The sequence below is a fragment of the Tauraco erythrolophus genome, chromosome 1, assembly GCF_009769465.1.
Source record: "Tauraco erythrolophus isolate bTauEry1 chromosome 1, bTauEry1.pri, whole genome shotgun sequence".
Classification (NCBI taxonomy): Eukaryota; Metazoa; Chordata; class Aves; order Musophagiformes; family Musophagidae; genus Tauraco; species Tauraco erythrolophus.
The window spans coordinates 77,687,704-77,714,976 of record NC_141465.1 but is presented as its reverse complement, the minus strand read 5'-3'; the positions used below and the strand labels follow the sequence as shown (position 1 = coordinate 77,714,976).

General features: G+C 39.3%; 2 protein-coding genes across 2 annotated transcripts in view; one reads left to right on the top strand and one right to left on the bottom strand.

The window, feature by feature from the left end:
- The window catches only part of DNAJC3 (DnaJ heat shock protein family (Hsp40) member C3), a 37,138-nt gene extending 22,499 nt beyond the window's left edge, over window positions 1-14,639 (top strand). The window contains exons 6-12 of the mRNA XM_086620050.1: window positions 474-655; window positions 2,727-2,846; window positions 4,645-4,750; window positions 4,856-4,976; window positions 10,394-10,526; window positions 11,364-11,512; window positions 13,343-14,639. Coding sequence (XP_086476176.1) covers window positions 474-655; window positions 2,727-2,846; window positions 4,645-4,750; window positions 4,856-4,976; window positions 10,394-10,526; window positions 11,364-11,512; window positions 13,343-13,500 — 969 coding nt within the window. The 3' untranslated portion in view covers window positions 13,501-14,639. The remainder of the gene's footprint in view (window positions 1-473; window positions 656-2,726; window positions 2,847-4,644; window positions 4,751-4,855; window positions 4,977-10,393; window positions 10,527-11,363; window positions 11,513-13,342) is intronic.
- Window positions 14,640-21,724: 7,085 nt separating this feature from the next.
- Window positions 21,725-27,273, bottom strand: part of UGGT2 (UDP-glucose glycoprotein glucosyltransferase 2) — a 95,233-nt gene continuing 89,684 nt past the window's right edge. The window contains exons 38-40 of the mRNA XM_086611302.1: window positions 23,972-24,088; window positions 22,543-22,687; window positions 21,725-21,747 (exon numbers count right to left, since the gene is read on the bottom strand). Of these exons, the coding sequence (XP_086467428.1) occupies window positions 21,725-21,747; window positions 22,543-22,687; window positions 23,972-24,088 (285 nt within the window). The remainder of the gene's footprint in view (window positions 21,748-22,542; window positions 22,688-23,971; window positions 24,089-27,273) is intronic.

Genomic DNA, 27,273 nt, shown 5'->3' with positions numbered 1-27,273 from the left:
CCATACTGTGACGTTGTTACTTCTGTATATATCTTTAAAATTCAGATAGTAAGGTCAGACTTGTGTAGCTGAATCTTACTCATAGACTTTAGCTTCTAGAGGACAACTGACAGCTTCCTCGCTCTTCATTACCTCTGTTCTTTCAGGAAGATATAATTTATGATTCTGATATCCTTCCCTGGAGGCTTAACAGACTGTCCCAGTTTAAGCAGTGCCAGTAGATTTAATTCATCTCCCTGCATGAGCTCATTGAATCACTTACAAATTTTTCAGGCCTTTGTTTTCTATTTGGGCAGGTGCATCACAGCATCCACCAGGAAGCAGAGATGCTAATTTCGTGTACTCTGCATGCAGCTTGAACCTTATGCTGTTGCAGTTGGCAAAGTGAAATTAAATGGGGTTTTTCTTTGTTGGGGAGAAAAAGAAGTGAAGTGTTATGGACCAAAACCAAGCTTTAATTTTGATTTCTCAAGGTTTGTGTTTGGGATGCAGAGCTAAGGGAACTTCGAGCTGAGTGTTATATAAAGGAAGGGGAACCAAGCAAAGCCATTAGTGACTTGAAAGCTGCTGCCAAGTTAAAGAATGATAACACTGAAGCTTTCTATAAAATCAGCAGAATATATTATCAACTGGGAGACCATGAATTATCACTCAGGTAATTTTACTGTTTGCTGTAATCATGATAATTGAGACAGAAAATGTGATTATATAGGTCATGATAAACCATGAAATACCTGTTGTCTGGTTTTTGGATGGGGTAGCAACTCTGGTCTGGATCTGATAAAGGAAGCTCCCTTCCAGAAGCTAAGAACAGGCAGTGAAGACACCATGTCTGTTCTTGGCAGACCAGCCATCAATGCTTTCTAGCATCTTGTTTACTTAAATAGAAGCCATAGTGCAAGTCCATCAGAGTTGCTTACGTTTACTATTTTTATTGTATTTCTCCATCCTGCAAGAAAGTGCTTCTCTAAACTTGCTTTGCTGGAGCCTTTTTTTAACCTTCAACCTTCATTCAAGTTAATTTTACAGTGCAACAAACAAAAAAAAAGTATGAATTAGGTTTTAGGGCTAGATTTTTATTTTCAAGAGCAGAAACAAAAGGTTAGAAGCTTAAGAATATGTAAAAAGTGCAGGAGCATCAAGTATGAGGAGCTGGAGATCCAGAGCTGTCAGTCTTTCATTTTTGCAGACAGCATCAAGTATTTTTGATTATTTTTTTTTTTTTGTAATGTCCTACCCTTTTATTCATACTCAGTTAAGTTTAAGGTGTTATTCCCAAATGTCCCTAGTCAGTGCTGCAGATAACTGCCCTTGACCAGTCCAGACTGTTGACTTCGTACTCTGTGCTCAGCTGGACAGATGATATAATCCTTTTTGCATATCAGTGGTTTCTGTGCAGCTCATCATCTCAGATGGTGCTAACCTGCATCTCTAAGCTCCTTCCAATATGGTTTCTGCCACAGAATCTGCTCAGTAAGAGGTGGAGGGCTCTGAAAAAGTCCGAGTTTCCTTCCTTGGCAGAGTATGACAAAGGCTGGTGGATGGAAACTGCATGTGATTATAATTGCAAAAATTCATTTCATAGCTAGGCAAAAGTAAATGCCAAATAACTAATTGATTTGCATTAGGGATCCCCTTTTTAGAGTACGCTTAATCTCTGTAGATCATAGGTTACTTCTGTGGTGACTTCTGATAGCAGACCATCACTTAGCCTAGTGATTTCAAGAATAGGTGTGTTTGTTTTTTCTTCTCAGAAATCCGCACATGGACTTCCTCTGTTAATAACCAAATCTGGAGATTTTAATAAATACAATTGAGGGAGCTGTTGAAGAACAGATTGATATCAGAATGAAGGGATAATACTATTTTCTCTATTCTTGTCTGATTCTTTTTTTTAATCATAAGATAGAGTTCTGTAGCTCTTGGACTTGCTGGGTGATTAATCTTGTCCTTCCTCTAGTTTCTTCCTCTTACTTCTACATGCTTAATGATTTTCAAATAATAGATATTTTTGTCTGTGCTTAGGCACAAAATAAGATTTTTGTGATCTCTTTGTGAAAATAACTTTGTTGTGCTATGATGACTGTATATGATACAAAACTTTTATTCCTTCATGTGATTGCATTTTGGAGGTGTTTTTAAAGACTTTTGACTATTCTAAGGGGTATCTGCCCTAATCAGAGTCTGATTAAACAGTCTTCACAGTGAAAAGTCAGGCTCAGGCTTGGCTGGTATTCCATCAAGAGGAGATTTGAGTCTTAGCTGAGCTTTGTCTCTTTCAGGCAGCGTAAAATACACTTCTACATAGGTGCATTGTAATATAGCTGAGTTAAACATATAGGAAAATTACAAACAATTGTATCTGATAACTGCTGAGAATAATTTCTTTCCCAGGGCATGTTTTTCTTCTGCTGTTAGTCAGTTATTAATGTAACACTTCTCAGTCTTTGCATGTTTGGCAATACAAAATAATTAAAACCAAAACCAGACAAATATCCCTGTATGTTCTGGAAGAATTTTTTTGGTCTCATTTTTAAATTCATTTTTGGGTGAAGGGAGAGATAGTGTAAAGAAGTCAGCTGTTGCTCTGAACAGCTTGTAATTGCTGCATTGTGTCTCTTGTTCAATTTCATAATGTGTGGTGATGTTTTTCTGTTTTGGGTTTGTGGTTTGTTGTTTTTTTTTTTTTCCTTCCTTCTCCCCCCTCCCTACCTCCCTGTGAAAAGTGAAGTCCGGGAGTGTCTGAAACTGGACCAAGACCATAAGCAATGCTTCTCTCTCTATAAGCAAGTAAAAAAACTCAATAAGCAGATCGAGTCAGCAGAGGAGTTCATCAGAGAAGGCAGGTAAGTGTTCACTGCTATATTAAAAAAAAAAATCACTACTGAGACGCCAACTTATTATTGATTGAGGAGTTAAGTGATGCTTTTTGCATCTGTCAGTTGAGTGGATAACAGAGCACAACTCCTCAAATTCTAGTTAAAATAAATATTGTCTCACATAGTGACAATCCTATTCTGATTCCTTGTCATGCTGCTGTCTTCTCTTTGCAGACGTTACTTCTTTGTGGAGCAGGTAGTAAGACTAAGATAGGGATAGTATTTGTCAGCTCTCATATATTGTTACTCAGCACTTGTGAGGCCACATCTGGAGTGCTGGTCTCCCCAGTAGAAGAGGGATGAAGCTACTGAGAGAGAAAGTCCAGCGAAGTGCTGCTAAGACGATGGAGGGACTGGAGCATCTCCCTCCTGTGAGGAAAGCTGAGGTAGCTGGGATTGTTCCCCCTGAGCCTTCTCTGCTACAGGGTGATTTCATCAATGTATATAAATACCTGAAGGGAGGATGCGAAGAGAATGGAGCCAGGCTCCTCTCAGTGGTGGCCAGTGACAGGACCAGGGGCAATGGGCACAAACTGAAATAGGAAATTCCATTTGAACATAAGGAAATGCTTTCCACCCCCCCCTCATTTCCACTGGTGCAAGTTGCCCAGGGAGATTGTGGAATATCCCCTCTTTGGAGATAGCCAAAATCTGTCTGGACATGGTCCTGGGCAGCCTGCTCTAGATGGCCCTGGTTGAGCAGGAGGATGGGACCATATGACTTCCAGAAGTCCTTTCTAACCTCAACTATTCTGTGATTAAAGGACCATATCTTTAGACAAAAAACACCTAGTAACTCTGCAGTGCCTTGATAGCAAAGGTGGATCTGACTGATGGGCTTCTTTTATGCACTCTGTTAAATGATAGACAATGCCTCTGCATTCTAATACTTCTTGCTTTATTTCAGTTTAAGTGTTCCCAAGCACATGACATCCAACCGTAAGGAACCCTCACAAGTGATTAAACATTGTAAAGGTGGCTTTTTAAAATAAAGTACATCAGGAATGTGAATCAACACAACTGAAGACAGTTTTAAGTCAGTGGTCCGTTAGGACTCTTTTTGCTTTAGTCTTCTATTTAATCCAGTATCAGCATGTTTTCAGGGAGTCACCTGAGAGCTTGAATTTCTCCCAGCTTGTACCAATGCATGGGTTCAATGACTCACTTGCCTTTCTAGGTGAATGTTCTAGTCCATTCCTTACGCAAACCATGGAACTTTAGCATCTTTAAAACATCCACAGCAAAACCACATTTTACTACATGACTTTAGTAGGAGACGAAGGAAGGGAGAAAAGAACTACCGAATTGAAGCTGGCATAAAGAACTTTCTTCTTTTCTGTACCAAGCAATGCAGATAGTACAGTGGTCACAGAAAGACTTCAGACTTAGTCCATCTCAGATATGAGAGGAGGAGACGCTTTCTTCCAAGTGCACAGTGGCATGTTGAACTGGAGGCAAATCTAGAGACTGTTGTGTGTGCACACTGAGGGACGGTAGACATTATCTTCTGCAAAAGCCTGCCAGGCATAGCACCTGCTCTTCTGTCTCCTGGCACAGAAAAGAGAGTGGGAATGCAATTCTTGAAGTGGCTGAAAGCTTCCTTCATAATGTTGTCTCACACCACACCTTTAAGACTATTGGAGTTAAGGTACATTTCTAGAAGGAGGTAAAAATCTCTGAATTTTAAAATTTTTAAATAAATCACAACACTCTGAAATAAACATAATATCATGGCATATAATAACTATCTTTATGACTTAAACAGATACGAAGATGCTATTAGTAAATATGAATCTGTAATGAAAACTGAACCAGAAGTCCCGATTTACACTACTCGTGCCAAAGAAAGGATCTGCCACTGTTTGTCAAAGGTAATTCTGCTTATCTCCCTCTGTGAATGTCTTTGAAACAAACAACATAAACAGAACCGAAAATCCTGCAACTACATGAATTTTGTTTTATTTTCTTCTCTCTAGAATCAGCAGGCTACAGAAGCCATAAAGGTTTGTACAGAAGTTCTGCAACTGGAATCATCCAATGTGAATGCCCTGAAAGACAGAGCAGAAGCTTATTTGCTGGAAGACCTGTATGAGGAAGGTACAGTTGTATGCAGTTTGCACATAGTTTTTTTTTGTGGGCATTTAAAATGCAGTCAATGTTTCAAAAACTTTTTAACATGCACTTTGATTCTACATTATGTCGTTATCCCTAATCAGCACTGGTAGTTGCAGATTTACAAAAATATCTACTGATAATTTTGCCTTGATTAGTATAAGGAATGTACTTGTTTTTTATCTCCAGTGGAGTTGTCTTTACAACAGTGGGCGATGCTCAAGATGTTTTATGAGACTGTACAGCTTACTCAACTTACTGAAACATATTTTATATTATCAGCAGTGTCAGACAATTGCATTTAGAGATAAAAGATAATTATAGTTAGGGTGATGTAAATCCATTTTAGGAACTTCATTTTAATGTCTTTGCATGGCAGCATATCCGCTAGTATGTGCTGAGGGCAGAGGAAGATACCAGCCATTGCTTCACCTCCATGGATCTCTGTAGTGCTGCTAAGAGCAGTGAACTGATTCTATTCCTGAGGCTGCCTTTTTCCATACAAGGTTTCCATAAAATGCATACTATTACATGCTCCCATGTACAGCCTTGGAAAGTAGGGACTTGGTAGGTGTCTCTGAGTCAACCATTGTGTTATTACCTAGCTTCTTCGAGTACTAGGTGCTAATGTCCGGTAAAAAAAACCCAATGTTTAAAAATGTAATTTAGTGAATTTCATTTCTGCAAGAAACCAGACTTAAGAAGAAAATTTGGACACTCTGTTCCACCTCTGTGCTCAGTCTTGCTGCGGTTTTGGAAGCATTGGGCTGTTTCAGTCAAATGCAATGAGGGAAAGGACTTGCAGACCTTAAATCTGCAGAAAACTAGTTCCATTCATTTTAGTACTCAGAACAATTTTCCTTTTCTGTATTCTGTTACTGGATCTCTCGCTTTAGAGCTGAACAAAAAAAATCTTCTCAATTTAAACATTCATGAAACAGCTGTTCTTATTAATAGCACTCTCAGATATTTTTTTTTTGTCTTTTTGAGGAATTAATCACCGAGAGATGATATGGCTCACCTCTTGAAGTTCACTTCAAAACCGAGATATCAATTTTGTTCTTTTTTTAGGCCTCCTTGAGTCAAATGAAAACACAGTATAGACAGGACTGGTGTGGTTTCAGGCAGTCCTCTTCATCAGCTCTGTAGACTTTGTACCTCTGAAGTGACCTAGTTTTAGTCTCTCTTTGCTAAGGCTGGCAAGCGTTCTTCCTCCTTGTAAGAAAAAAGAGTGGAAGACAACAGCATTTCAGAGATCTGGTGACCTTTGTGCAAAGGGATTGCTTAAAAAAACCTCAGTGTGAGGAAAAATTTGTCTTTCTGTTTTTCTTAATGTTTTTCTGTCTTATGATTGTTTAGAACTGCAGTGTCAACCTAAAATTAAGGATCAGGACAGTCTCATGGGGATGAGGCCCCCTCGGGGCATTTTGCCATCTTTTCCTGTACTTCAGTACAGTGGAAGTAAGCTCAGTCACTGTTGGGGAAAAGTAGATTTACAAAATAATAAAAAAACCCTACTTCACTAAAAATAGTTAAAGGTACAGAATACAAATCTATGTAGAATATGGCTTGTACAAAGCTTTTTATTTAAGCTGAGGGAGTATCAGCAAAAGGAGAATCCAAAGAAAAAGTGAAATTATTATTTCCCCTCAAGGCATATGAATCCTCACCTTAGAGGACATTACAGAGAGGGGCAGGCCAAACAGGCCCTGCAAGTCCTCTTGGATGTACCTTTTGTTTCTTACTAGTGGACAGAATTTGTCTGTTTTCTTGAAATGGATGAATCTCAATTTGGATCTTTGTAATGCTATCTTCTGTTAAAACCTCATCTATTTCTGCTTCCTCTAGGGTGAGAGAATCTGATAACTCTTGCAAATTAGAGGGAAAAAAGTTTTATAACAAGGTGTTGCACAAATGCACAGGGCCAGCTTGGTCTTGTGCTGGAGCAAATGCCTCCCTGTTATGGGATGTAAGAAAACGCAGGGAGGACACACCTTGGCCTAGCCTGGTTCCGAGTGAACAACTATGCTAGAGTGGAACCATGCTTCTTCAAATTGCAGTTGGTTAGCATATCTCCTGCCCTTGACAGTAGTAAGATGGTTGTAGTTACACCCTGTCTTCCAGGAAAGCAATCATAGAATGGTTTGGGTTGGAAGGGACCTCAAAGATCATCTAGCTCCAACCCCCCTGCTATGGGCAGGGACACCCTCCACTACACCAGGTTGCTCAAAGCCTCATCCAACCTGGCCTTGAACACTTCCAGGAATGGGGCATCCACAACTTCTCTGGGCAACATGTCCCAGTGCCTCACCACCCTCTGAGTGAAAAATTTCTTCCTATAGCTAAGCTAAATCTGCCCTCTTTCAATTTAAAGCCATTGCCCCTTGTCCTGTTACTACACACCCTTGTAAAAAGTCCCTCTCCAGCTTTCCTGTAGGCCTCCTTTAAGTACTGGAAGGCTGCAAAAGATCACCCCAGAGCCTTCTCTTCTCCAGGCTGAACAGTCCCAACTCTCTCAGCCTGTCTTCAGAGGAGAGGTGCTCCAGCCCTCGAATCATCTTTGTGGCCCTCCTCTGGACTTGGTCCAGCAGCTCCATGTCCTTATGAACAGTATTATAGTCCATTAATGTTAGTCTGCCTGAAGGTGTCTTCACTTATCCTTCAGTTTTAACTGCTCTAAAATGATGGCTAATTTCTCTCTGCTCTAGAGAATAGTAGAGCAATTAAAATTGTAGTCTCCTATTTAAAGGGGAAAACTGATTCTCATTCTTCCCTCAAGAAGATGTCAAGCTGGAGGCACCTACATTTCTGTTTATAGACAGGAGACTTGGAAGTACTTGTAATTCAGAACGTTGAAGGCAATTATTGTTAAACGTTCAAGATGCACTTCAGTATGTATAGCTGAGTTCTGATTCCCATCAAATGGTTTTAATTACTTTATGGGAGCCAGGGTTTGACTACAGAGACAGATGTGTAATGACTCCCTTTCTCTCTTACCTCCTAAGTTCAGGAGTCTATCTGTCTGAAGTGTATACAGCACAAGTTTTGTCAAAGAAAGGAAAAGAAAAACAAAACCACCCCCCAAAAAAACCCACCCACACAAAACCCACCTTGCTTTTTCAAAATTAGTCAGGACATCCTTTTTCTTTTTCCCCCCTCTCTCCATCCTACTACTGTAAAGGAAACAGTCCCTCTTTCAGTAAGAGCATAACTGATTCAGTTCAGAGTTGGCACGGACATAGGTTGTCTGCAGTTACTTGTGTTTGATAGGAAACTAATTCTGCACATGAAATAATGGCCAATCTTGGTCGTTCTGTCTTAAAGGTGCAGGAAAGACAGGGAAGCCAGCTAGGGTGTTCAGAGATACAATGTGATTACTGTTGGAGAGATTGTCAAGACTCTTGTATTGAAAGAGTCAGTTCTGACTAAAGTATTTAAATTGAAAGTGTTGCTGGGCACTGGTGGTTCCTTTCATGTCCTAGGACAGGATGAAAGAAAGGAAGGGTGCTCTCGGAAATGCAGGCCAGTAAGAAGCAGCGTGTTGGTTTGTGAGGTGCTAGTGCTTTTAGAAATAGTGACTGAGGGAAGCTGTCGCCTTGCTTCCACCTGCTTCCAGCCCTCACCCCTCAGGTGGCAAGAGCGACTAGCTCTCTGAAAGAGGAAAATTCCTACACTGGAGAGTACCATCAAAACTGAAGTATCTTCCAACTGAAAGTGCAAAACGTACTTGTTGTCAGGTGTGGTGGGCGCGTTCCCTCTGCAGTGTGCAGCACTAAACATACCTTCCCGTATGCTTTATACATGCAGCCTTTAAATACAGGAGTCAATTTTAAAAAAGGGAAATCTAGTACTGCCGTTGCAAACACTTGTCCCCTGAGCAGATTGGTTTCCAGCAGTGGTGGGTGCTGTAGATGATGTGGTGCTCAGTAAAGTTGAGCAAATCTGATCTGCATTTGGCAGGATGTTGTGGTGGGACCTCCGATTATTACATGAAGCAGATTAAGTACGCTGGTGCTTAAAATTATTGGAGTGGTGAAGCAGCATAATGAAATCCCTGTGTTTTCATTGTTTTTATCAGTTTTGACAGCATATATGGGGCACACGCATTAGTATACACTCCTGTTTGTTATGTTTTTTAAATGACTGGACAAATTATTAAAAATATCAGCAGAAGCCAAAATGCTTTGTTCAAGCAGCAAATGACAGTGTCCAGTGGTGTGAAAATGAATCGAAAATTTTGTTTGTAATAGCATATGAAATTGTTGGGGCACTGGAAATACTTCTTGGACTTTCTTTTTCAATAACCCAAACAAGATTGCAGTGGTGTCAGATGTCTGGGTAATGCAAATTCATTAGCACTTCCTGCTGTCTTGCTCAGAAACAGTGAAAAACAAATGTGACACCTGCTGAGAAATAGCATCTGCTTGGAAATAATCTGATGCAAGTACTTTGTCTAACTTGAGAAACCTAGGAGACTTGAATCCGCAAATGAGACTTTGAGGATTATAACAGTGAAAGAAGAGCAGTCTCATTAAAGACTTCAACAGTTGTTTCTCTTGATAAATGTTGATATCAAAGAATATTTAAACTTGGTGTCTTAAGCATTCAGTTACTGCTTACAATAATAATATAGTTTACTTTAAAAAAAAGTGTAGACCTGAGATTTCTTTAAAATTCATGAATACACTACAGCACCTCTCTTGTTTTTGTTCCTGAGAAATGCAACTCTTGAAATAAGAGAGAACATGCCTTTGAAAAAAAACCAAAAACCAACCCAAACCTTAAAATATACCTGTCTGTATATTATTCAGAGGCATAAAAGGCAAGTATTTGTCTTTCACTAACAGTATGAACTTACTGGTAATCTGAAATCCATCTTTATTGTCCTTAAAGAGGAAGAGGCTTTCTAGTATGTTGACTGAGTGCCGACTGTGGGAGAAGAAGGAATATTAATTGAAAGACTCTGTGTACTGCATCCTTCAGTTGAACAGCAATGTGGGACTAACTTTGTGCGGTGGGCTCTTCACACAGTGGTTGCTGAAACTTGCTTCTTGGCTTCTGTTTCATCCCACTCTGAGATACTTGTTATGTTCATCTGTGTGACTGTTGTAACATCTAGAGTGTATTCTGACCTGCCGCTAGTAACCTCCCTTCTCCTTCCTTTCCAAAAAGTGTGATGAACCTAAAGAAAGAAAACGACCTAGTTTGTGTATGAAAATCTCCTCTACTCCAAGGTTTTCTAATTTGGAAAAAAAAAAACCCAAACATGGCAAGTTGAAATGAAAGTTTTGCTGTTTATGTATGGTTATAGCAAAACTTCAGTTTTGGTGGGTGGTTGAGTTCTTTAAATTGAAGTTTGTAGAGTTGTGTAATCTTTTTCATTCACTTTTTTTTTATAAAAGCTATTAAAGACTATGAGACTGCTCAAGCCAATAGTGAAAATGACCAGCAGATTCGGGAGGGGTTAGAACGTGCCCAGAGGATGCTGAAGCAATCACAGAAGAGGGATTACTATAAAATCTTAGGAGTAAAAAGGTGAGGCATTAATATCTGAGATGATGATGTGAAAGTTGGTTATTAAGCCAGTACCTCTAGGGCTTATCACTTGAATTTGTTCTGCTAGTGTTAGTTTTTGTTTCGGTATCTTGCTGTCTTCATTTTCCTGCTGTCCTAGTTTAGCAGTGTTCAGCTTTGAAGTAGCATTTGTTTACAATTCCTTTAGAAAGAATGAAAAAACAACATTTGAAAGGAAGGAAATAAATCTCTTGGCAAGAAACTCTTAGTGTAGATGATCAAGAGTCAGGTGAATGAATTGGGGAAGAAACGAAGACTCGAAAGAATTACTGAAAGCAACAAAACATAAAATTGTGGCAGATAGTATGATAGACTGGAAGAGTTTGAAAGGACTCATTGAAAGGTATCTAAAATACTTCTGCCATTAACTTTGTGAAACTAACGACTCCTCTTTCTAATGAGGACCAACCAAATGTCCAGTTCTAAACTAGTATTGGTCATCCTTCCAATCATGAACTTATTTGGTCTCTACTCTTTGTGCTTTTTGTTACTCACCTGATTGTAAATTCTTCAGGCTGGGAACTGTACTCTTCATAGTAGCTGACAGTAGCATCTTTCCAAAGAAATTAAATGGGTGGTGAAGGAAAGAGTGAGTAGTCTTTGTTTAAAGTTGCAACCTGCTTCCTCTGTTTTTTCTGTAAAGAATCTTCAGTGCCTCCTATGGAAGGTTAACTAACTCATAATTTTCCTGATGGCCCTTAATTACTGTCTCAGTCTTTGAAATAAACCTGTAGTTTCACCAGTGTGGCATATGAACAATAAGAAAAAATTAAGTTACCTATAATTTTATCCATGCAGAAATGCTCGAAAGCAAGAAATCATAAAAGCTTACAGAAAGCTGGCATCCCAGTGGCACCCTGATAACTTCCAGAGTGAGGAAGAAAAGAAGAAAGCAGAGAAAAAATTCATTGATATAGCAGCTGCTAAAGAAGTCCTCACTGACCCAGGTAATGATTGTTCTTATGCAGTGATTTCTGTTTTGTTTTTTTTTAATTAGCAAGTGTAAGTCATAGCAAGCATTACAGCTTCCCTGCTGGTCAGCTTGGGGGGGGGAGGGTTGGAATGGGAAGTGAAGAATGTGGTCACTCTCCTGGGAGACCTTGTGTTGTGGTGACTGGGAGATGTGATGTCTTGTCTCACCAAGAGAAGAAGAAAAGGAGTTGGAATACCTAGTCTCAAGAATCTAGTTAAAAACAGGGTGGTGTGATTATCTCACCTCCTTTTAAAAGAAAAAACAAGCAAACAAACCAACCCAAACAACAACAGGAAAAAAAAAAACAAACCAAAACAAAAAAACCCAAACAAAAACCCCAAACCTCTCAACCAGAGCCATCTGTTAAATTCTTGTCTTTAAACTCTTCCTGTATGGTCACTGGAAAGAGAAGCACATGGAAGATGTATGTATTGGAGGCTTCCATTTTTGTCTTCAACTGTTCAGGATCATCTAAGTGATAATTAGGCAGATGGGCTCAGACTTTCTTGGGGAAAGGAGGGATCTGAGAGTGATGAACTGCGTTACAAGCACTTCTGGTCAGAGTAACTTTTTCTGTGTTAATGTGATCTTTGTTCATAATTACAAACACAAATTAGGAGATTTATAAACTGGAAGCATTTCAAATGCTGTTTGCCCTGTCAGCATCTCCAGGACATGTTCATCTACTTTTTCCTTCACGCTGTTTCTTATGTCATGTTGCTGTTCCTGTCAAACCAACTGGGCAAGAAAAGTAACACCAGTCGTGTTTGGCTTTAGTAATGCCATCTGTATTGCCTTCTGTCTCTTCTTACTGCAATGACATTCTCTCCTTTCATCCAGATATTTTTCCCAGGTCATTTTGTGGCTCTAGTGACCATGTTGGTTATGTGAAGAAAAACCATAAAGCCTATGGAGCTCTGAATCTTTGAGCTTTGATTTGCAAGCTTCTTATCACAGGGCTCTGTTGTACTTTGAGGCCATCTTCCACGTTCCTCCTGCAGCCAGTCTCATGATTCCCCCGTAACGAACTCCTCTGCTTCCCCTCTCTGCCCTCATAAAATGGGTGTCCTGAAAAAGTGCCAGGTGATCAAAGTCCTTGTGGTGCTTGCAGGCTGCTCGGAAGCTGTGTATGGGTGTAAACAACAGAGTAGTGGTGTAGCCTGTGTCTTGTCTGTGGGTGTTGGGGAAGCCTTTCAGCTTTGTCCCCACTGGACAAAACTTCTTAAGGAACATGCTTTCTGCCTTCACACTGCTATCCCTTAGACAGCTCTCTGCCTGAATGGTACCTAGAGAAGACTGGAAACATTTGGGGCTCTGCATGCTGACTTCTGTGCTATTCCTGAATGGTCAATGTTGAAATTTATTGGTTGCAAGGAATTCTTGCATAGTCTGTCGGACCATCCCAAGTGAGTGTAGCTGTGAGAGCATAGGTCCAATAAACTCATCACGGACAAAATGTCCCAATTATTTGTGAGACGCAGCTGGTCAAAGCGCAACTGTCGTGTCCCTGTTGAAATTCATACCTGCTGGACTGCCAGGTGCTCTCTTACCCTTTTTTAAACTAAATGATTTGTTGGAAGTTTTTCATATGGTGTTTTCATGGAGTTGGTGTCTTCTCTGCCAGTCTCCTGGGCAGTGTTGAAAAACAAAAAGTGAGTAGGTTCTACAGATGCTGCCGATAAAAGTGATAATTGCAGCTCTCTGGCCTAGGGGTGGTTTGAATTAGGTTTTGGTCATCAAAGATGCTTGCTGTTACTGCCCTAACTACTGTGCCGTGATTCCACCTTGCTTTTGTTTCTTCCAGAAATGAGGCGGAAGTTTGATGCAGGAGAAGATCCACTGGATGCGGAGAGTCAGCAGGGAGGGGGCAACCCTTTCCACAGGAACTGGAACACATGGCAAGGATTCAACCCCTTTGGTTCTGGAGGAGGACCGTTTACATTCAAATTTCACTTCAGTTAGAGCCAAGACTGTTTCCGGTGGCTACTGCTGGTTTTTTACTGAATTTGTTGAAAAATAACAAGTCTCTCAGTTCAGGACCCAAAAATCTTAATTTCTAATGTTGTCCTTAACCCAGAGTCTTACCGCACTAGAAGAAAGTTCCTTCTTTCTTTTAGTGTTCGGAGAGTTTGCTTTGTGGGGAGCTTGGCAAGCTCGTACTGGTTGGGGGGGTTTGTTACTGCCTATGTATTTGTTGTGGATGTGCAGGATGTGTTTATTCCTACAGGTGGAAAAAACAGTAAGAGGCTACTTAGGACAACACTTAAACATAAATTTAGGACTCAAGTATATGCTTAAAGGTAAAAATGCATGTAAATATTTTCGGAATCGGGGCCTAATAAACACGGAAAGGGTAGTTAAAATAGTCTCTGCATTAACAAACTGTTAGTTGTCGTGCTCAGCAGAACGATCCATCTCTCAGTATTCTGAAAAGGAAACCCTGGAGACCACCTGCTGTGTTACTGTGGGCAGTGCCATAGGTGGGGTGATGAGGCTGCGTGCTGAAGGAGTCGGAACCACTCTGAAAGGAGACCGCTCGTAACTAACTGCGTTTGGAGAATGTCTGCTCGCTTCGTTCGTTAACCCGAAGTCAATTGGGATGATTTTCTTAGTGGTAATTGTCAAATATGAAAGTAAAAAAAAAAAAAAAATGCACCTGATGTTTTTCAAAAGACTTTTTCTGAGTGTGATTTGAGGTGTTTAGGTATCGTTTTTGAGTAGTTTGCACTTTAACAAAGTACCTGCTTGAGATTTGAACAAAAAATTGGATGTGAATACTTAATTAATACTTAATACCTTTAAGTTTCCAGGATCATGTTCCATGTTCAGTTAATACTATGTGAGATGTTTTGAAGTAATTTTATGTTTTGTGTAACAGCTACAATACTGCAAAAGCAACTGCCTGTGTGCAAAAAGGGGACTAATTTTCCATTAGCCAAAAGTCTGGTTTATTTTTCGTATATGCACGTAGCTAAAATTGGTTTAGTGTCTTGATCAAACTGTGTGACTGCGATGTGAGGTGTTACCAGGGCAGTAGCTGCTGTGAGTGAATAGTCTTCTCATTCTGTAACTGAATATATTGTAATTACTGATGACTTTCAGCAGCAGCCGCTTTCTTAGAATGCAAGATACACCGTTCATCAGTGTTTTCTTGATTGGATTTTAACTGGAAAACAATAATCAGTTGATAGGAATCTTCTCTCGCTTCAACTCACGGCGTTTGAAAGCGTAAGCAGCCTCAGTGAAACGAATGAAATAAGCAGATCAGGCCTTCAGTCTGCAAGTGGGTTTTTTATTCCTGTAATCGGAGTCGCTATCGAAGCGTAACCCTTGTCCCCGCCTCAGGGACTTCACAGACATAATTGCGAGGCCGTGCTGCTTCACAAAACGTTTTTTCAGCAGCAATTTAAAGGTCAGTGTTTGTTCAGCAGAAATCTGTCTTCAAGCCGAAGAGCACGTGTAGCCATTTCTAACCGTTTTTGGTACAAAAACACCCCAGCAGCCTGTTGAACTCCAGTGTCAGATATTTTCCAAGTCGAGTGACTTTCTAGAAGTTCGACTCCTGCTTTTGACCTGTCTGAAAGCTTTTTGTTTAAACTCTGCAGAAGATGCTCAGGCCGCTCTCCCTGCTCTTCTAGGCTAGTGTGGCTCGGGTAGGACCTCCAGGACCTGGACATGGGAACTCGCTGCCCAGTAAATAACCTGCTGCCCCGCGGTGTCGGCTGATGCAGATGGCTCGGTGCGCGCGGGCTTTTTGCGCAGAGTGGCTGAAGGATGGGCAGGGAGCTCTCACGTAGAGCAGCTGTCGTCTGCCCTCTGTCCCTGACAGCTGAGCTAGACCTGGCCGCGGGCCGGGCAGCCGCTGGATGGTTTGCCGGTTGTAGGTGTTGGCGTGCAAGCTGTTGTTCTGTATAAACACTCTTACATTGCCTTGTTGGCTACGGAAGGAGCTGGTGTGAAGTTAATATTGAATGTCCAGTGTAAGCAACATGTCATACTTGGTACGTACAGGAGTGCTGTTCGGTTTCAGGAAGCAACCATAAATCCCGCAGCTGCCCCGTTTGTGTGCTAGGGAAGTGCTAGAAATCACACATCTCCTTTTAAAGGACTGCCCTTCTTCAGTGCTTTTGTTTTCATCCCTCTCCCTTCCCTGGTTTAAACGTTATAGCTGAGAAATTTGTTTCCTCATTCTTAATTTATTTTTTTTTTAAGGGAAGTAGTAAGATGGTCCCTCCTAAGTAAATTACTCATACAAGGCACTGATGTTGGAGCAGCACGTATTTGTTTCTCTAAGGCAGTGGACAGTTCTGCTGTACACTGGAAGCGGTCAGGAACAAAAAGGATTATGTTTGTTTATGTTTGAGAATGAATGGAGAGGGCAAAAGACATATTAAGAGAAGGAAAAAAAAGGCTTGAATATAGTCAGTAGGAGGAGGAAGATGATTAGTGCATGAGTGCTGTTTATAGATTCCTCCTCTGGAAGACAGTGTCTTGAAAACAAAACCAAAAAACGACAATGGAGAACAAGGCTTTCCGATAGTAGGCGGCTGCTGATCAGAAGTGTTGTCACTCCTGTGCTGTTTTTAAGGGAGCGGATGCCGGCTTTTAGCTGTGAGGTGCTGCTGGGAACACAGAACGCCAAAGTCGTCGTGTTAAAAAGGAAGCATTTACATTTCGAGGCTCTCCAGATAGGGTGATGATGCGTTTCCTGATGCAACTGCAGGAAATGAAGCGCTGGTCGCACGCGGAGCGTTAATGGTGCGAGTGATGCACACGGAGCCGCCTTGGCCACCGCGTTTATTAGCGGGGCCTGCAGCGCAACAACGTCCAGTAACCGACCACTGTGGAAGTGAAGGACGCGTGTTCCGTCGGCCCCGAGGCGCGCAGGAAGCATCGCTGCGGTCGCTGACCTGAGTGCAGATGCAGACTTGCTCTGCTGAATTGTCTCGTTCAGGTCTGACGAACTGGTTTCCAACTTGTTTTAAAATGAAGGGGTGTGGGGGGGTTATTTTACTTGATACGTGCTTAATACTGATGTATTAACAAATCAGTATTAAAACAGATTCAAAGTGAATTATAAACTTCAGAGCTCAAACTTGTGACGTAGGCAGAAGATGTGTCAGCTTAAACTTTTTTTTTTTAAAAAAATAAGGCTTTTTACCGTTTCAATTTTAAGACCAGTGTTTGGAATAAGAATTACTCTTCTGTTTAGGGCTGTGATTTGTAGGAGCTTTGCTGGAAACTAGCCAGTATAGCATAGCAGGTTAGTTGTATTTAAAAGTGCCTTATTGTAAGGTATTGTTTGTTTGCTCTGTAATACACACTTTTATCCATAAAATAGTAAGTAAATGGGAGAATAATTTTTTTTTTTGCCCTCAGCAAATCTCAAAGTAGCAGTTTTATGTTTTAAGAAGGATTAAGTAAAGCTAGCCAGAGATTTATCAAATGTTTCAAATTATCAAATGTCTTTATATAAAATCATAAATCTAAAAAGCAAGAACTGTTTTTTCTAGAACTGTGGGAATTATTTTATGGTATTTTTCACAATAAAGATATTTATGATGACAAGAAAGCACTGCGGTTTGTTTGCCTGCCCTTCTTTCCTCATCCTGCTCTCCTTTCCTCATCCTGCTCTCCAAGCTTGAAGTTGGAGCCGTGCGGAAATGCAGTACAAGGCTGCCAAAATGCTGGCTGGGGCTGAATTAAAAGTTCTTAAGTAGCCAATGCAAAATCCGTCAGGCTTTAACAAGCAAGGTAGGAGTGGAGCAGCATTTGGATACTTCACAGTTGGATTTCAAGCTAGTTTTCCTCCCATTAGGAAGCCCGACTCAGCTGGTTCCTGCCTGTGGGTGCAGCTGCCTCTCACCATGTAGCTGAGCAGGTAGCAGGAATGCAGTGACGTCTTGCTGTGAAAGTTGAGGACAGCGTTTGACAAACTGCCCCACACCTGTTTTGGGGCACTGGAGGCAGAATCAGATCACAGCCAGGCTTTCGGGATAGCAGCCTGTCTCAGGAAAGCCTCTGGCCCCGCAGTTGCTGGTGAGATGAGGGGAGAGGAGGAACCTCCTCTGCCTTTTCTCCTGAGGCTGGAACTCGCAGCCAGCCAGCAGCTCTGGGGAGAGAAGGTGGGAGGCTCAGGGCATGTGGGACATGTCAGATGAGCGTGTACTCTACATGTGACTTTTAGGCAATGAAAACTACTTCTAAAGACAGAAAACTGATTTTTTTTGTTTAGTATTTTATTTATTTTTAATCCAGTGAATGTTCCAAGGGGGCTGACAAAAGAGCTGGAAGTTGGAGGGCAGGTGAGAAGTTGTTGAGGCTCAGGAGTTCATGCAGCAGCTCTTTCAGCGGGACTGGGAGGCCAGCGGATGAGAACAAGAAGCACCGCTGCTCTGCAAAGGCAGTGTCTGTAGGAGGCTGGAGTAGAGACTGCATCGTGGGCCTCTGAGCAGAAGGTGCCCTCAGAGTACCCCAGGAGAGCTTGCACTCAGTTGGTGACTTCACCAAAGAAAGCATCAATTTGTGCGCAATGCCATAAAGCACCACCAAGGGCTCACTCTACTCACTGATACAACCTCTGCAGAGCAACATGAGAAACGATGCCTATCCACAGCGTCCATACGGAATGACAATCCTACCTGAAGTGACCCAGATTATGTATACATGTGTGAATGACAACGTCAATAAGTAAGTGAGCTCCTTACTGGTCATCAAAACATGCATGGTAGGTACTTTGTTAACCTCTTCTGTAAGAGAGTTCCTGGTTGGAAGCAATTTATTGTACGCGTTGGCTTGTGTGTGTATACAGTGGTGAAGTGCATGGATGCACACACAGCTGGTGAGAGTGGAGGTGACTCAGTTCAAAATTACATGGCCTGCAGCTGCCAAATGTGTGAAACTGAGCACAGACAACAGAGGTGAGATGAGATTTTTGGTGGGTGGTATAGAATCACAGAATGGTTAGAGTTGGAAGGGATCTCAAAGATCATCTAGTTCCAACCCCCCCTGCCATGGGCAGGGACACCCTCCACTACACCAGGTTGCTCAAAGCCCCATCCAACCTGGCCTTGAACACTTCCAGGGATGGGGCATCCACAGCTTCTCTGGGCAACCTGTTCCAGTGCCTCACCACCCTCAGAGTGAAGAATTTCTTCCTTAGATCTAATCGAAATCTGCCCTCTTTCAGTTTAAAGCCATTGCCCCTTGTCCTGTCACTACATGCCCTTGTAAAAAGTCCCTCTCCAGCTTTCCTGTAGGCCTGGTATTCTGTTGATTTGTGTAATTCTATGAAGTCTCAATGTGAAGGCAAGTTCTTGTAACAGGAACCTTACTGAGAAATATTTTCAATACTAAAGCTCTGGGTCATCAACAATCCTGCACTCATGTCTCACTTGTTCATTTTCTGTTAAACTTACAAGCTGATATAAAGAAAAGCAAGAGCTAGGAAAGACACCGTAATAGTAATATGAATATAAATTGTATGAACTCTTCATTTCAACAGTTCAGATATTACTTTGCTTATTTACTGATGTGAATCAGGTTTTGGTAACACTCCTATAATCCACGATGTGTTTTCTTCCCTTTCAGAGGGCAGAGCACCCAGACTGGAAACTAGAAATAAGTTCTCTTTGCATCACTACGTTCCCGCCCTACAGCATATTCCTAGTTTTGAACACTGCTGTCGCTTCCCAGCACAAACACTTTCTTGAGATTAAAGACATTTGAGGACCTGAGGCAATTTCTTAGCCTTGCATCTATTAACCAAGGATTTAATGGTGGTTGTATAATAGAAAATAGAACAGAAAATAATTTATTCTTTTTTTCTCCAGTGGCACCTTTTAATATTTTGTACAACATACACAATCCATTGGTTTGGTATTAAAAATATAACGATCTGCTAATGATTCCAAGTGCTGCTTTAAAGAGATCTTTGTAAAGTAGTGAATACATTTGCTGGACCCTCTTTGTTTTGTAAACCAATATGTATCTCAAAAGAGAGTTTTCCTTTGAAGTATTATATGCAGCAAAAAGAAATGCTGTAAAACATTGTTTTACAAATATATACAACACTGTAGAAAATGGTGTGAAGCCTTTTAAATCTTCAGAATATCTCCAGCAAATTACATTTCTAAAAATTATATTCTACTCATTTAAGAAATCTCAAGGAAATAGTATTTAAAGAGCTATTAATTTTTTAAAGTCTATAGAAGTAATCCAATTATTAAAAGAACAGGATGCTGCAGATAAAATGAACAAGAAATCAGTGCTTAAATTATCCACTTTTTATACTGCGAAACAGACATTTTCCACACAGATAATCATAATTAAAGACAACTGAGGTTTCTTAAAGAACTTTTAACTTTGTATGCTTCAAGCATGAAGCTTGCTGCAGAGTCAAGCATCAGGATGAAAGTATAAACTTAAAAAAACCAAGCAGCAAGCAGTTGAATAATCTTTTATTTTTTTCTCTCTGATACAGAGTATCAGTTGTTTCCTTGTTACGCATTGAATGTATAGTAATGGTGTATATACATCTGCTAAATCAATGATAATTCCATCTATATTCCATATAAAAATAACAGCTTAAAGTGCTGTGTTGAAATATGTTTGATGCCCGATATCCTTAAGTAACTACGTCAGAGAAAAAGTGTAACAAAACGGATATCGCAGTGAAATGGGATAGCTAAAGAGAGCTGACATCAGGATTTACCAATTATTGCCATTGTGTTACACAGGAAATACTTGGTTGGATACTTCATACAAGGAAAAAGCCCACAACAGACCTTTTAAAATCCATATGTGACACGTTAAAACTGCTCAAAATGTATAAAGGTAATACAATGAAAAATATAAAAAGCTGTAAAAAAATTTGCATGTCTCATTACAAAGACTTGAAAAAAAACAAGCAAAGCGTGATTTTAAATACTTGCTCTTACAGTAAAAAAAATTAAATAACCGACACCTGAGGACAGTGACAGTACATAATAACGAAAACGAAGCATATTTTTTATTTATTCAATTAGTTACTGGTATGGAAATACTATCCAACTCATCGTGGATTCACCCACTTAGTGCAAATTACCTTATTTTTCATAATTTCAAGTATTCAGACTGAAAGATTGCAATAAGCTCTTCTTATAAGACTTTGCAGTCATATCTGATCTGTTTTGCAACCAGCACAGCCTAAACAACAAAGCATGTATTTAAGGCACTAGATTTCAGTTTAAGAAATAAATTCCCTATTTTCTAATATCTGTACTTCAAGAACTTTTCACTGCAACTTTTGTCAGGTTCAAAATGCCAGTAGCCCATTAAAGCAAGGGTTTTCTGAGCACATTTAGAAAATTACAAGAGACCACTGATAGTCAAAATATTTTATTATTTTATTTTCAGTTCTAAACAGGACGATGATAATCAAAACTGAGTAGAAACAGCTTTCAGGTACTGACCTTCCAATGCAACATATGCTTGTTGGAAAATCATCTTAACCAAAAAATGTAACGGAATTTTATGACATACTATTTAAGTGGCCAAAAGGAGCCAAAGAATCAAAAATGGATTTTGAAATAGTAAGAGTGCAGCAGTCCCACATAAATGAAAAGTGACATTCCTTGCTTCAGAGCAAGCTTCCAAGTTGACTTAGATTTGTGTGGTCTAAATTACACAAGCTGTTTTTTAATGTCTTATCTTTGCTACACTGAGATCTCTTTTTTTGTGACCACAGCATTTCTCCAGGGACAAAACTATGGACATAACTCCAAAGTTATTTATATTTAAATACGTTAGCTTAATGCATGTAATATGCACAAAACAGTTTTCATGTATATATTTAATGTGTGTCCTTCTCCAGACTGACACAATATATCTTTGAAGAGTTGAACACATCCTTCTTTATATTCTAAAATCCTCTGGGCAAGCCGCCTTTTAATGAAGGAAATGAAAACCAAAGAAATGAGGAAAGGTACTCTACACTGGTTAAAAAAAAAATAAAAATCAAGTACCTGTGGACTTCTCTTCTGCTTTTGTGTTTCATTTAACATGTTTTAAATAATACCATAAATTATAAAATATTTGACTTCACATGAACAAATGTTACAAATAGTGCTGACGTAACGTTCGTAACTTCCATTCGGTCTTCTGCAGAAGACCGTTGAGCCGTCACTGCGGCTGTTTGCAGTCTGTGCTAAAGTTCGTCGTGCTTAAGACCTGTAACGAAGGAAAAAAGTGATTACAAAACCCAGTTATAGAAAGACTTAGCGACTACTGCTTAGAGCCTTGCTAAAAGTTGACCATAAGCTTCCACAAAGAATAAAAACTACTAAGGATTCTTTGCAACGAAAAGTGAATGTTTCCTGACTCAAGAATTTTAAACGTTTATCTGCTAAGATTTTCTTCAACCTTGAGAGCTGAAATCACCTTTTCTTTTGGTTTGTTTCACATTACTCCAAGAAGTCAAGTCATACTGGAAGTCCTATAAGAGAGTTTTTTCCTTATGCTATTTAACCAACTCAGTTTAAAAAAAATTAGCAAAAAAAGTAACTCAAAATCTATTTGTAAACTAAAACCATCATTTAGTCTCGTGCAGAAAGGCCCCACATAGATCAGCCCAGAGTGAGAAACGCAGAGACAAATGAACGGAGACTCCGTGACCTGCTGCTTAACAGACATTAGCTTTAGATTCTCCAAGTGAGGTCTAAGCTAACGTGCTTGATTTAATATTTGTAGATCAAATTATGTGGAGCAGTTGGTTGTGTTTAAGGTCCAAGAACAGGAGACCACTAAATTTTCTCTTAGATTCTGCCATGAAACAAAAGACTTTACCCTCTTAGTGTAACTCTTACGTAAAGGAACATCACACGACTCTTAAAACCCACGCAACTTCTCTAAGAGTAGGGAAAATTACACAAATGCAATATTTATGCCTACTGACCCCTATCTTAATTTCAGCTACATTAATATTTATTTTTTAAAAGCTAACAGATGAATATGGATTAAAATTACCTTTTTGAGAGAACAAATTTAGATTTTTCTTGTCTTTTTCAATTTGCTGTATTAACTTTCGTATCTCAGAGTCATAGTCAACCCATTCGGGAACTATCCGGGCAGCAGCCTTCAATTTTGGTTCTTTGGTTTTGGGATTGTTGCACTGAAAGTTTAAAACATACTAGATGTAAACAAAGCAAATGTGAAAATACCACCTTTCCAAGGAACATCACCTAAAATAATTTTGTCAGCATTTACAATTTCATTGAAGGACAGCATGCAAGGTCAGTTACTTCGATATTAATCAAAAAAAAATCACACAAACCAAATTGTAAATAAACCTTGTTTAAACAACTCAAAACATCGTATTGTAAATACTGTTATTTTCCCATGTGCTCCTGACTATATATAGATAGCAGAGACAGGGCTAGCACGAGACTGCTAAGATTTAGGTGAAGTTACACATGGAGATACAAGATATACATTAGCATACTGAAATTGAATCGGATACGGGTTTTTATTAAGTTTGTGACGCTTCCTCTAGTATTGTCTAGAAAATGTACTGATTGCTTCCATAAAATAACATAAATGGAAATCATAATAAAAAGTGATACATGCTAATTAGGATTGAAAGAAGGTCTAGTAACTTCATTGCAATCTTCCTTGAATAGAGAACCCCCATCTTTAGTGCGCATAAAAGCTTATTTTAACAACTGTGAGGACATAAAGAAAACAAAACTCTTTACACGCTGAATATTCGCGCTAGATTCCAACTGTCTGTTTTTCTTCAGAATCACGTCTCTGACATATATCCCTTACAGCACGTGGGGGTTGTCAAAAAATGAGAATGAGGTAATAATAACAGAGAGGAACATTTTCTCTCTCTGTTTCAATTCCTAAAGACAGACACTTTCTCCTTTCGAAACATGGATAGTCTTCTCAGCATTAGGCTTTTTCATCTCTCTCTGCTTTATCTCCTATTTATAGTGGTTAAATGGATGGAGAAAACAAGGATAATGTTGAAGTCCTCTACACAGTGGGTTCTGGAGGAATCTTCTTTGTAGGGCGCGCAATAGCAGCACACAACACCCGGACAGTTAACAGTAGTTAACAGGCAGAGTTCCACTAACCTGGCTGAACATGGAAAAAGACAAGGAAAATACATGTACAGGCGTGAAAAAACCCAATCCTGCCCAGTTACAGATAGCAACATTTAATTTTTAGGTGTAGTCTTCAGCTTTAACACAAGTTAATTTGGTAGAGAGCAAGAGGGAGAGGTCTCAGAGGAAAGGTGAAAAGTTGCTGCATTGTAGGGGTACGGAAGCAGTGTTCCAGTGCCTCCCCACAAGGCTGTCTCCATGACATCACACAAGCGTATCTCAACAGCCACAGAAATTGCAGCCAAGTTTCTAATCTATAAAACTAATTTAACTCATAATCAACTCACCAAGTCTATTGTTTTAGCCTTTTTCTTGGATTCATCATCGCACCAGGTTTCACACCAAAGCCATTCCTGAGGGAGAGACTTAATAGCTACTTGATGAATCATATTATTGGGAAGATCCTGTACAAATTTGGTAAAATTATAAATTAGCATTGAATTTAACATAATTGGTTATCAAGCAACTACTTAAAAGTAGAATATCTTTGCCTATTACCATTTCTGCAAATTGTTTTTATGTTTCCTTCTTACATTTCCTTCTAAGTGCTCACCTAGTTCTTCAAGTAGATTCAAAACTTCATCATGCTGGTTTTGATGGCTAATTCCACCTCTCATTTCTCAAGTAATTTTTTCTTGTACTTACGTCTGTCCTCCCTTAGCTTGACATAAACAATACTGCTGTCTGATACTTGTGGTTCACATACTGCATCTCATACTTTAAATACGACTAAGAAGAATTAGACTGTGTGATATGATTAAAGCAAAACTTAACCATCTTTCCATTCCACAAATTTGAAAAAAAAAAAAAAGCTCAAAAGCATATAATCCAGGATTACATCACTACTCTGAATTTAGACTTCTTCTAGGAAAATGGATTCTAGAAACACGAGCGTGAAAAGGAAAAGCTATTAAACTGCTGTTCTGGCAATCTTCCTTACTTCAATTAAAATATCTTTTTTTTTTAACCTTTATTATATAGTCAAGTACTCTTATCATGAAAACTCTGAATCAATATCTTGCTAAATGTAGGGAACAGCATTTACAAATGAGAAAAACCTCAGGCAGTCATATGCTGCATGTACTCCGGCCATAGTTAAAAATAACAGGTGTAATTGGTAGATCCATTTGGAAGCTCCTTTATATGTGCAATCCCTACATTATATTTAAAAAAAAAGTCAGTACTTAAATAAGTATTAGTCACATCTTATTTTGCCAATTCACATTGCTAAATGTGACAGAATAAAATAGCATGTATCACTGCATTATGAAAGGCATATAATTTAATTCAAATACAGACATTAGTACAGGAAAATTACATCAAATATAAAGTATATTGAGAGTACAGACATTAAACATTAATTGAAATGCTTTATTTTTTGAAAAACTTCAATTCTAGGAATTTTTGGAATATATAATAAATGGTTTATCACCATCTCAATTTCAAGAGAAAAGAGATAGGTTTTCCGTTGAGCCTCTCTGACTTTCTAAATGAAATCACATTTACAGTAACTCACAAAGTTGTGAATTTACAAATTGTTATATGGAGTAGAAAGCAGAAAGGCAGCTCCTAGTTCCATGATTTAAAGTATATTGAAGAAAAAAAAAATTCTAACCAAAATGTTGCTTATCCTTCCAGAAGAAAGTGGTTTTATCCTCAAAAACACTAAAATACATCTAGAAGATCAAAAAGAAAATATTCATGAATCAGAAAAATAAAGGAACAAGGGCAAGAACAGATTGGTTTTACTGTCAGTGCCAGAATTATTGTTCATTAAAAATACGTAAACTGCTGAAATGAAAGTCTTCTAGACTTTCACAAACAACATTTAAAAGTTGTTCTTCAATTTGGTTTACAACATAACTGTTTTCACACTTAGTCAGATAACCTACATAATTTTAAAGGGGGACTCCTCTACAGCAGGGTCTTTATTAGAAAATAAAACCTCAATTAAAAAAGAAAAAAAACATTGCCTCTGAATAAAAGAAATACTCTTACATTCCTTTCTGCTGATTTTTACGCTTTAAGTAAAGAACAAGATGGTTAATTATCTATTTTTTAATGAATTGCTATTAGTATAAATATCTGTTAAGTATTTTGTCATCTATACATGTACATTTCCACTCTTCTCTTTAAAAAGTACAATTAAATATGCTGTACTAGAAGTCTAATTTTTATTATGTGTAGTTTTTCTCCCTAGGAGTTCTATACTTACTCTCCTTGGCATTTAAAATTACTTTTTTTTCCACTCATATCTACTTCTATTTCATGGTTTATATTAGCATAACCTTAACTACCACCCATGAAGGCAGCAGTGCTGGCATATTAACAAAGAGCTGAGATTGCCGCTTCTTTAAGAAGGGCAGTGAGCACTCCAGCCAGATATTTAAAAGAAAAAAATTTATCATAATGCATTTTCATGAGTAGATAAAAGCTCTCCAGGACTCTCGTAAAATATATTGCACTGTGGTTCGTATTTGTAGGAACGTTGCTGTATTTGGTGTAAGCAGCAGCAATGACGGCAGAAAGCAATACCCAGCAATACAGTCAGAAAGCGGAGTACCACAAAAACATTACTTCGAAATACTTCTCTTTCCAAAGTAATTCCAATTCCATTCTGTCAAATTTAGGTACCTTAATATGTGCTCTCAGCACTGATGTGCTGAGGGAAGGGTGGCTGACACTTAATTAAGTGGCTTTGGATTTGGTCCAACAGACTTACAAGAGATATGCTATCATGAATTCATGCTGTAATTGAAAATATAAGAATCTTAAAACAGAGATATATTATGAATATTTTAAGAACACTAGATAAAACTAATTACTATTTCTGAAAAGCAGCATTATGGTGGAAGCCCTGTAACCAGCTTCTGAATCTTTAAGGTCTTTCTGAAAGACAGACCCTGTACATAAGGGTAAGACCACGGAACAAATACAGCTGTATCAAACCAGGACTCTTTCAGTGCGCGATACAGGGTCTATAATTCATTCTATTGTCACAGAATCACAGAATGTTAGGGATTGGAAGGGGCCTCAAAGGATCATCTAGTCCAATCCCCCTGCCAGAGCAGGACCACCTAGATCAGATCACACAAGAACGCGTCCAGGTGGGTTTTGAACATCTCCAGAGAAGGAGACTCCACAACCTCTCTGGGCAGCCTGTTCCAGTGTTCTGTTACCCTTACTGGGAAGAAGTTCTTCCTCATGTTTAAGCAGAACCTCCTATGTTCCAGCTTATATCCATTTCCCCTTGTCCTGTCATTGGATGTCACTGAGCATTGTCCAGAAAAGAGAGGTAAAATCTGACTGTTGCTGCTGTATCGGTCTTTTGCTCTTAACAGTTCCAGCTTAAGGCTGCTCCAACTCCCTGTGTCCAGACTAGTTCAAGCTTGCAGCAGTATTTCCACTTTTCTTGGTCCAGTTTCATAAGAACTGCTATTTTCAATTTTTAGTTTTATTTCTAGAGAAAATGCAAGTGGCAGTAACGCACTTATGTAAGAGAGAGAAACTTGCTTGCAGAGTGAGGGGGTGGAATGCAGGCACTGAGAAACGTGAGCCTTGCTACTGTGGGATCCCTTTACTGCTATAG